This window comes from Zosterops lateralis (assembly GCF_965231275.1).
Source record: "Zosterops lateralis genome assembly, chromosome: 1".
Lineage (NCBI taxonomy): Eukaryota > Metazoa > Chordata > Aves > Passeriformes > Zosteropidae > Zosterops > Zosterops lateralis.
Window position 1 is genome coordinate 31,850,308 of NC_139762.1, and position 11,207 is coordinate 31,861,514.

General features: G+C 43.2%; 1 protein-coding gene across 1 annotated transcript; it reads right to left on the reverse strand.

The window, feature by feature from the left end:
• Nucleotides 1-4,573: 4,573 nt before the first annotated feature.
• Nucleotides 4,574-5,134, reverse strand: FERD3L (Fer3 like bHLH transcription factor; the record flags this gene model as incomplete). Its single annotated transcript, XM_083879606.1, has 1 exon — nt 4,574-5,134. The coding sequence occupies one exon, from the start codon at nt 5,132-5,134 to the stop codon at nt 4,574-4,576; it is 561 nt and encodes a 186-aa protein (XP_083735732.1).
• Between the last annotated feature and the right edge of the window lie 6,073 nt (nt 5,135-11,207).

An 11,207-nucleotide genomic window follows, 5' to 3' on the forward strand; every position in this document is an offset into this window, starting at 1 on the left:
GGCCTGTGTCCCTATTGTGGCACTGAAGCCTTTGAGAGCAGCAAAAGCCACACTAAGGTAATATAATGCACAAAACAATTTGAATATGTTACAGTCTTCATAAATATATATTAATGTGGAAAACTGTACTACAAAAGTAAAGATAACAGAATTACTTCCCTATCTTGACTTCTTCAAAGAAATAGGAATTTCAAGTATGTAAGGACCACTGAACTGGAGTGTAGCTGGTGATCAGCAGAGTGAGTAATAAAAAAATTTAAAGGCTTAAACTTCAGTACCAGCCAAACAAAAGGTAATCATTGAAACTAGGAGAAGGGGAAAAGCAAAATTTGGATGAAACACAATTTAAAAATTAATATCTGACCTGCACTTCTTAAAAAGCTAAAATTCTAGGCAATTGAATATTTTTATTCTGTCAATTGTTTCATTCTGGATATATTGCTGTGACAAATGTTCATCTCACTATCTGAAACAAGCATTTTTTTTGGAGGGGAGTTGAAGAGCAAATAATCTGATTATATATTTATCAAATTTTTAGAAAAAACACCAATTTATTTTACTAGAAAAAGAGCATAACTAGCACACCTATCCATCCTTGTAACTATTCTCTTGTATTACTAGGAAAAGCTTGGCTGTCATTGTTGCAGATTAGTAGCATTCAAGCCTAGTAAAACAACAAATTCCTGTGAAAACAGGGATTCGACAGTCACATTTTAAGCTTCGGTATTTTAGCAATTTTTGATTAAAAAAAACCAAACCCACCAAAACCCAGAAGTCCAAGTTATTGAAAGGACCAGTAGGGTCGTAGAGAAATTATCTTTGAGAAGAATCACAGATCTGAAAAAGAAATCATAGGCACTTTTTCATTACTTTTGCTTATTACCTCCATGACTTCAAAAACTAATTTATTTTAAAGTTTGTAAAAAAAAAAAAAAAAAAAAAAAAAAAAAAGTGTCGTTGGACTAAGACTTCACTGATCAAGTTTCATCCTAGAGGGAATTTTTATAGCTGAGTTATAAACTCTCCACACTCGAGTGTTTATAATGGAAACGCTGACAAATGCGATAATAAACACCAATCATGGGACCGTAGTAGCTGGTCAGAGAGTGGATGCAGAAGTTTGCAGTGCTATCATAATATTTTGTTCTGTTTCCAGCACTAGTTTTCTTCAACCTCCTTTCAGGTTCAGCAGCTGTAAAACAAGATCAATCTAACTAAAGATTGCAAAATCATTTGATTATTTATACTTCTCTTCGAAAGCTACAAAATGTCCCTCAAATATGATTTCATTTAGTCTTATTTTTTTGGTTTACATGTCTGAATACTAATTGTAACATGATAGCTTCAAGGGGACTCAAATTTCTACCAAAAGTCAGTCTTCAGTGGCCAAAGAGAACACAAACAAACCAGCCTCAGACCAGGGTCTAAAAATGGGCTATGATCAAACAGCTCTAAGGCTTTAAAAAGCCCCTTATTATCTTTTCCCAGAAGTAATTGATACTGTCAGTTTTTGTTCTTAATGCGGCGATAATGGCACTGTGCTTTGGGGAAACTGTGGAGCTGGGCTCAGCCTCGGTGGCAGCAGGGATTCTGAGCAAGGGGAAGGCCCTTCACTCCAGTGGGTGAAATCCAAGCCTTGCTGAAGTTAGCAGCACTTCTGCTCTCTGTTACAGTTGGGGTTTCACTGTCTTCCCAAGCCTGACAGGCTGTTGCACTGCACTGACTCTACAGATTAGAATGCAGCTATCTTGGGCTGAGACAAGGACCAGGGGAGAAAGGACCCCACAGTTTTGTTATTTCAGCAAGATGGGATTGCACTCCAGCAAGAAGCTTGTCTGCAGCATTCTCATAATTGGTTTACATTCTTACCAGGCTAAACTTCCAGGACTTCAACACATCCACAGGGGCCAAGAGATGGGTCAGTATGGCATCTTGCTGTTTCACTGAGCTCTTCATGGGTGTAACAACATGCTTTAGTTTCAACACGGCTTCCTTGGAAAAATTTACATTTAGACTGCTTTTTTTGCAAATCTTCAACAGTTTTGGAAAATCAATGAAACAAACAAACAAACAAAAATGCCCATTTCATCAGGTTCTCAGGTCATATAAATCAATGTGAGGCCCAAGGGCAGCTTAAAATACATCTTGGTATTTTTTCTGTGCTGTTTACATATTGTGTTAATTGGCTTAAACCATAACTGCATTTTGAATTTCTAATGTTTTTAGCATCAGTGGCTCATATAAGAATGTTACTACTGTTTGTATTGCTGCAAAATTTCTATTATAAAATTTCCAGTGATCCATTAGAAATCAGGATTCATAAAGCAAGATCTGTTTGCATTTAAAAATAAAATGTAACATATACTTTCTGCTTTTCTCTAGTCTCTAACACAAGCACGAAAAAACTTGTGTCTTGAACAAGTTCCAATGTTTTGTCATTAAACCAAGAAGAGAAAACCAATAATTTTTGAATTATCTGTTATAGACATGTTTACATTATGGATCTCCTCACTTAAGACTTTATGTGCTATAGAGTTCTAATTTTATCCAATGACATGAGCAACAAAAATTATGAAAAGTTATATAATCATACTGTGAGAGATCATAGAGAAATAGTGGTAAGAAGCAAATATTAAATTGCATATTTCATTATCTTTAAAGAATTTGTCTTCATCATTTTGTCTGAGATGATGGTAACTAACATGAGATTGGGTTATGTGAACAATTGCTGATTTTGGAACGTTGTTCATTTGCAGTTTCTTTCCTTGTTTTATTTTTAGGAAGAAAAAAAAAAAAAAGAAAAAAGAAAACAAACCCCAAAACAACACAAAACCATCTGAGGAGGTGAAACCCCCCAGTTCCTAGAAAGGATCCAGCTGTGCTAACTATCCAACTGCCTCTTGTAAAAAAAGCATTTTGACAAATGGAGAGCAGATGCAATGTGTGGAGTCAGGGAGGTCAACAAAAACAAGTAGAAAAAGAAACCAAGGAAACAAGTGAAAAGAGAGAATATCAGAGCATTAATACAAGATATTAGATCGCTCATGATAATATTCAAGTGAATAGAATGAGAAAAAGAAGAAGAATCACCCCAGAGCTGACAAAACATGAGAGAAGAAATGAGAGACATCGGATCCTAGCTATACTAGACTGAATCCAGGGTAAATCTTGATTTTACTAATTTCACAGTAATTTTCTATACTGGAGATAAAGGCTGTCCTGTGGAGTGAAGCAGAACCACTGCCCTGAACGGGCAGTTCAATGCGAGAGGACCGGGCTCTGAGCGGGCTGGTTCCTGGTCTGCTGCGAACGGGGGGAGAAATCCAGGTCTTTCCCAGCAGCAGCTAAAGAAGGTGCCAGCAGCAGAGAGAAGGGGGAAGAGGAGCGGGAAGAGAGGGCAGAGGCACAGCAAGATGGGTCGGAGAATCTTCTAGGAAGGAGACCTCGGGCCCCGCTCCCCGCCCGGGCACGGCCGTGCCCCGCCGCTGCCGCTCTCCCCGCTTCTCGCCCCTTTCAGAGATGCCTGGAAAGGCATCAGTAGGTAACGGTAGATAGAGATCACTGTCTGGGACCCTATATCCATCCCTGGGATATGCCCGCCTCGAGCTTCCCCCTTTCCTCCCGCTCCGGCTTTTCAGAATGTATTTCATTATTTTTATTCCTTGCAGAGATGAAACGTGGGAGGTGTGTGCGCTTGTGTATGCGCGTTTATAAGGGGATGTGCCGTGAGAGAGAAAACGTCTCCGCTTGACGTCCCCAAAACCAAGGCCCACAAACTCACAAGTTTTCTCTCTCAGGAGGGCTCAGAGCGCTGCCCAGGCCGGCTCTGCCGGTGCCGGGAGGGCTGCGGGGAATCCCGGCCCGCCTCACCTGGGCTGTGCCGGCCCGGCCCGGGCGCTCCTGGAGCAGCCCCCGCCCGGGGCGAGCCACGGCACCGCCCGCAGGCAGGGACAGAGCCGCTCCCGGGAGGAAAATCCTGACAACAAGAGGTTGTGTCCAGATGTTCGGCTTCTCTGGCCCCGTGACACACGGCGTGGACTTGGCAGACTGCATTTCAAAGAAAAGGGAGTTGTTGTTTATTTTTTAAAAGGCAGAAAGCGCTGGGTTAAAATGCACGGGCCGAGATTTCCCTGGCAAGCGGCTGGGCAGGAACCGAACCCGCTGGAAACCCGCTCCGCACATTGGAAGGGCTCCACTACCCCGGCCCAGTCTTTCTCCAAAGCAACAAATTGGAAAGATATTAAAGCAAGCAGGCAACATAACACAAACCAAAAGGCCTCGAAACTTCATTCCCCCCCACGCCCCTTCCGTTTACAAAAAATATAAATATTAACAAATCTGCAACACACTGAGCCTCTCCATCCGTCTTCTCCCCAACTCCTCCTGACCTCAGGGCAAGCTTCTCCAAACACTCTTGATTTTGACTCCCACACCTCCACGGTCCTGGCTGCGGTGTGAGAAGCCGAGGCAGGATCCATGGCTCTGTTTTTCCAGGCGGGAGGCGCCGAGGCCACCTGCTCGCTGCCGCGGGGGATGCCCGGCCCCAGCCCCATCCCGCCGGGCCCGGCGCTCCCTAGCTCGCCTCCTGTCTGCTGCATCCGTCCAGGAGCTCAGTCATGAAGGAGATGTACACTATGGCCAGGCGCAAGGTCTCTATCCGAGAGAGCCTCTTCTCGTAGGCGAAGGTGGGCACCTTCTTCCTGAGCTGATCGAACGCCTCGTTGAGGTTGAACATCCTCTTCCTCTCCCGTATGTTGGCAGCCTGGCGCTGGGCGTAGGTGATGACCCGTTTTCTCCTAGGTCTGTCCAGGAGGGAAGCGCTGCTCATCCTTTCCTCTTCCTCTTCGTCTTCGGGATCTCCATTTCCGAAAGCGGCCAGGGGCAAACCCCGGGCCATCCCTTCCCGGAGTGACAGGACTGTGTCCCCGAAGGGAGGCCCGGCGGTGACCTCGCAGAGCCCCAGGCTCGCCCCGGCCCCGGGGGCTCCCTGGGGGTTGCCCAGGGAGAGGTCGGCCACGAACTCCAGCACCGAAGTGCCCAGCAGCCCCTCCGGGCAGGGCACTTGCGGGGCTCTGCCGTGCAGCTCATCCAGCAGCCCCGGGCGCTGGCGGGCTGGGAAAAGGCTGGCTGACATCTTACTTCAGAGAGGGCTTATTTCGGTCCCCATCCCCTGCCCCAGCGACGTTAATATTTATAACCCCCCGGATAACAGGATTAGCAGGACTAGAAAGAGCGGCTGTAAAATTTCTCGCCGTGATGCTGATGAGAGGAGACAGGCAATCCCCTCGGGGACGCGTGGACGCTCCCGAGAGAGGAGTCCCCGGTGAGTGAATCCTGTCACAGCGATCAAGGACAGTTCCTTCTTGGCAAAACCCTCCGCTCTTACCTGCTGAGCACTTTTGTCTCTTCTTACACACCCGCAACCAAACGATTTTCAGCCTCCTTAAAGCCCCCAGCAGCAGAGCCGGGTCTCCACTGGGCTTGTTTTCCTGCTTTCTGTCGGGATCTCTGAACCCTGGGAGCCAGGCTGACAACTGATGTCAGGCAAATGCATGTACGCTTTTAATGATGTCCTGAAGAGGGGACCTGCACGCAGAGGGTCACCGGGGAATGTTTACCCTGTATCCCAGCGCAATGGGAACTGAATGACAGGACCTCCATTAGCCTAAGTAAGCATTGTAGGGGACCCGATATTGCATTCCCAGTAGTAACTGTTGGAATCGTCTCTCCATTCCCTCTAAATCCCCTTCAATCAGAGTTCAAATATCTTTCCAGTAAAAGGCTGCTTCGTAAAGCCCATTTCGGTTCAGGCAAGCTCATAGCACTCTTTGAAACTCCTTCCTCCTGCCCGTGAGAGGAGGATAAGCTGGTCCTAACTCAGAGCACCCTTGGTAGAGCCGTCCCGGTCACCGGCAGAGCACAGAGGAATCACCTTGAGCCCACGCACTGATAACGCTGGATATATCCCGCAAAACACCGGGAAATGTACATAAACACACCCACTCACACACCCGGCACCGCGGAATACCTCTCTTTGATCGAGGTTTCCTTGAGGACAGGCGCTGGGGATTGTCCAGCGTCTTGCTTTTGTCTTGGGAGCCTGGAAGAGGGGCTATGTCTTCACCCTCCCACACCGTAGACTCTCCCTAAATAACCAGCTCGGCCCTGGCAGTCCCTGACAGTGTCAGACACACCGAGGTCGAATCCGATCGATTTTCTTTGGCACACAATTTGTACACACAACTCTCTCGGGAGTGACTGCCCATCCCTCCTGAGCTGCCTTCTTCAAACGTAATCTTCTCCTTTGTCACGCATTGTTGTCACTCTCGCTTTGGGGCTAATTAGTCTCTAATTTCCAAGGGGATTTCAAAACCCACGAGATCAAAGGAGGTGAATGGGGGCGGCCCAAGGATCCCTCTCCTCGAAAATACTTCCTGTTTGCCTACAGCACCGCAAACATTTCCCCGCGTACCGGGATTTGCCGTCCCTGACAGCTCAGCGGGCGAACCGCGCACCCCCTTTCCCGGGAAAGGTGCAGTGGGAGAGTCACTCCCGGCAGGGCGGGCGGGCTGCGCGGGCTCCGGAAGGTGCGCGGGGCTCAGGTACGCTGGACAGCTCCGGAGAGGGGCGGCCGAGCCAGAGGCAGCACCGCAGGTATCGGAGGGGGACATGGCCCCATCCCCTCCTCCGGAGCCACAACCAACCTCTCCCCGTCCCGTGGCGCCCTCACCACCGCCACAGGAGACACCGCGGCTGCTCCCGCAGCCTGCCCGAGGCTGGGCAAATAGCGAACAACACGGGCACTGCCTCCATCCCTACTAGGGCTAAGAGGTTCCTTAGTGAGCAAGGAGATCTGCTCATTTGTAACCAATACGGTCCAATAAAACAATGAGGAACTGAAAAACATCTGTTGAAAGAGATGCTGTTTAGGGAGCATCCAAAAGTAAGTTGAAAACCTGTAAATGTTAAGTGCTATATAAAAACACTCGGTGGAAGAAAGACTTGTATTTATGACTAACCCACAAAGCACCATGACTTATTTGGGCTCCTTTTAGCTGAGGTGACTAGTATTGCATTTTAAGACATGGAGGTATAACTTAAGGACAAGTGCCAGGAAATATGTGTCACTATAGAACTCAAAATTATCATGAAAATACAACTACTTCGGATAGTGAAATAAAATAATGGGAAAATATTAACTCATCACCTCTATGTCAAACTTCACATGGATTTACTGTCCTGTCAGAAACTGGCATTTAGTAGAGGACAGACCTTCCCTTCACCAAGGTATCTTCAGAAAGAAGCTCTTGCTCACCTCTGGAGTTGCAGATTTTTGCAGGATATAAGCTACAAAGAGAAACAGAGCTGGAAGAGGTTTATATTGCAAAAACGTAAAGGGACAAGCTTTTCTAGCTAATAATGTATCACAAAGTAATATAACATAAACCATAAAATATTAATGCTTCTTAAAAGAAACAATAAAGACAGAGCTATGACAGGACTGGGAGATCCTAGCGGAAAATGAAGACTTGTTACCAAGGTGAATCCTCTCGTAAAGATGAGGGTTTTTTTCTGCTTTGTATCCTTTTCTATTCCTCCTTATTTTTTGCTAAAATATTGATTTTTCTCTTATATTAAATATTTTAGATTATATAGAATAAACTCATGAACTAAACTAAACTAATGAACTGTGGTAGCACGATTATGTACCACTTCTAAATTTGGGGGGGTTTTGTCAATGTGGGGAAAGTATGGAGTTGAGGCAAAGTGTAACGAATATCCAGTGCTGCAAGACACAGATTTTCAGTGTCTAGACAAAGCAAGAATGTCAGAGAGGCAGAATTAATGCTCATGAGACGCTGCTTTGTAACTCCAAAATTGTCTTAGACCAGATTAGATGATCCAAAGTATGTTCTAGATTTATTTTAAATATGAATATAGTTTGCTTTATGACTCCTACCTTCCTTCACCCCTCTCTTATCCTATCTTTTTATTTCATTTGTTTATCAATTAAGAATTTGCTCACAAGGTGCTTAGAGTTGCTTAGAACTGATGGCTACCATTTCAAACCAATGTGCAGCTATTTCCAAAAATATTATTCAGAAATATCTATAAAATTATTCTTGAAGCTCATGTAGGGTTTGTGTTTAAAACTCAAACCACAACAACTTTTCTGATCTATTAGCCCTATCAGAAAAGTATCTATATCCTTTTCTGCCCAGCCCTTTTATCACCTTGTGTGCTGTGTGCCTGTGCTAATAACTGTCCACAATATCACACAAGAAAATATAGCCACTCTGATAACTTGGAATTATTAATTGAGATGCTATAGATTTTAACAGTGACCTGTACTTTGCTGAAAAATTCACTGGAAGTAAATGGTGACCCTGAGGTGCAGACATATGTAGGTACTCTCCATCAAATATGACTCATTAAACAAGATCCTGAAAGGTACTGTCTACTTTGGAAAGCACAAAAAGTTAGATATGCGACTGAAAAAACAAGTTTACACTTTTCCTGTAGAATGGAAAAAACCCCAAAACTTCTCTCCCTTAACTGATTCATTAATAGTTTGACAGTTGCTGTCATTTTCAAATGCTGGCCTGAGTAGCAGAGACAGATGGGATCTGTTGGACACTAATGCAATCTCTTCCTAATTATTGACATTGCAGCTCTCTGATCTTCTCACTAAACTTAAAATGTACTAATGTCCATGGATCAGGACCTTACTACCTCAAAACACAGGGCAGTTCCTGTCCTGTTGGACTCACAGCTTAGATTCCTGACAGGCCTGACAGGATCAGGACAGAATATATGTGTGAAGATGAGGCCAGCTCACAAGGGAACAGAGAGTTTAGACAGCATCTCATCTTGACCCTTGCTCAATCAGTGTTAAAGAGGAAGGCACTACGGACACCCCTGATGAATTAATACAAAAATGGAATATTTAAGCAAAGCTAGTTGAATACTGGTTATTTTGATGCTAGAAGAATGGCATAGTATTCAAATGAAACCATAGCAAATGTGATTGAATATGATATCACTGGAAGAGTCAAGGAGTCCTCCAATATCTCAATTCATTATGATGTTAAATAGGCAGTGAACACTGGACTGTGATAGAGTTTACGTTAGAAGATTTTAGGTCTGCGTGAAGCTGAGGGAGGCCTAACAAAATGTATAAAATGAATTAAATGATCAGTACTTTTTCGAGTGCCTTGCAACAAAACCAGAAAGGAGGAGGCTGGTGAAATCAAGGTCGAAGCTAATAAAGACCAGAGGAATCTGTGCTTTGCTGGCTGAAACTGCTGGGAAAGCCTTTGGTATTCTAGAGACAGGTGAAGTGTATGGAGATGAGGACAAAGTCACCTTAGCCTGAGTTCCCCAGGTCTCATTTGCAGAAAGAATTGGTCGACTCCATCAATTAGGGAAAATTATATGGATACTATAAATGGGCTCATATTATCTAACTGCTGGATCTCATCCAAGCATCAAGTTATCATGGAGACATTCTAATTCCCCCAGAAATAGGAGCACCTGTAATGAACATCGTGGGCCACTTCAAGTCTGTCTCTGCTGATGGACAATGAGAAGCTTGGAGACACCAGCTTCAGTCCTGTAGGATGAGCCTTAGCTCTAGAATTAGCAATGTATGAATAAAGACTAAAAGAAATCCAGTAACATGTATATCCAGAATATGTAGGCAAACACAACTGGGTATATTTGGTGCAGTGACTAGAGTTGGAGTCTAAGAATGCTCTGCAAATTTTTTTTTTCTAAATACTTGACTTGTATAGACAGGTAAAGAGTTAACTTTATTCCTTAGGCTGATGATATATGTGTGAAATCTCTGCTCACAAAGCAGGTGAAGTCCAGCTAACTAGTTCAGCAGAGGGACTAGTTCTGTTCTGAAAACAAGAATATATTCAGCCAGCCAAAGCTTTACAGTCTGATCCTATCAGTAATTTCAGGCACTGATCCTACTTGCATCTGTCTATATTAATGCATTCCTGTGTCACAGCCTGCCATTACCAGGACTCCAATTTGAATACAAACACCTACTTACAAAGATCAGGTTTCACAACTTGGCTCTCTCAGACAAAATTGTGACATCCAGTAACATCATTAGTCCCTGACACAGGAAATCATTAGGAAAAATCAATATTTCAGGAAAAACCTAATAAAACTAGGTATGTTCTGCCAGTAAAGTGCACTCCATTTTTATTTACAGTGGTATTACACACCATTTGAAGAGTTTAAAGAAGCAACTGTTGATATTTCCCCATATGGGACCACATGATGAAGAAAAAGTTTGAAACTGTAATCTTGGGTAATCATAGACAAATGAAATGAACAGCTATGGTTAGGGTGGGATGGGATTCATCATGCTTGCAAAGTTTTATGAATGATACTTTTTTCCTTAATCATAACCTTAGGGGTGGGAAGGATTGAGAACAGGACACGCATTAAGGTTGGAATGTCATACTTAACTTTGAATTTCCTGGCTTTTTATCAGCATGCATGAAAAAGTGTAATGTTATTCAAACATAGCTTCTTTATCTTGGTTTTCTTATATAAATATTTTTTTTCTGAAATGGAATGCAATAAAATATGTATTCTTTACCTAGAAGTCTAGATTTTTTCAAAATCTTTATTACAAGTATTTAATTTTATTGTTTTGTAATTATGTACTAGAGGCATTAATTAATGCTTTTTTTTCTCTTGTACTTCTTACAATTTGTAAAATTCAGGGAAATTTCAGTCTGAAAGCTATTTTTATGTGAAGATTTTGCCTGTATATCAACAGAATAAATGTATGTTTGATGTGGGACCACGATTTTTTTTTTTTTTTTTTTTTTTTTTTTTTTTTTTTTTTTTTCTGGAATTCACAGATTTTTTTGTAGTTTACAGGTGTATCTCCTGGAACTAGCAAGGGCACTGAACTGAAGGTCATCTCCAGAAAACAGGTCTCCTTTGCCAAGATTCTCAACCATCCATTGCCTTGCTAGCTTCTGGATATGATGTTCTCCTAAGGGTATGCAATTTCTTTTCTTCATAGTCCCTCTTAACAGCTCTTAGCAGCTTGTGTCTTTGTGGGGATTTAGGATAATAGTCTACAATTACAGTATCACACAGTATCTTTCCAACTGAATTTCCATTTCATTCTCATTCAACATATTGGAAGCAACTAATATTATGAATTGTGTTTG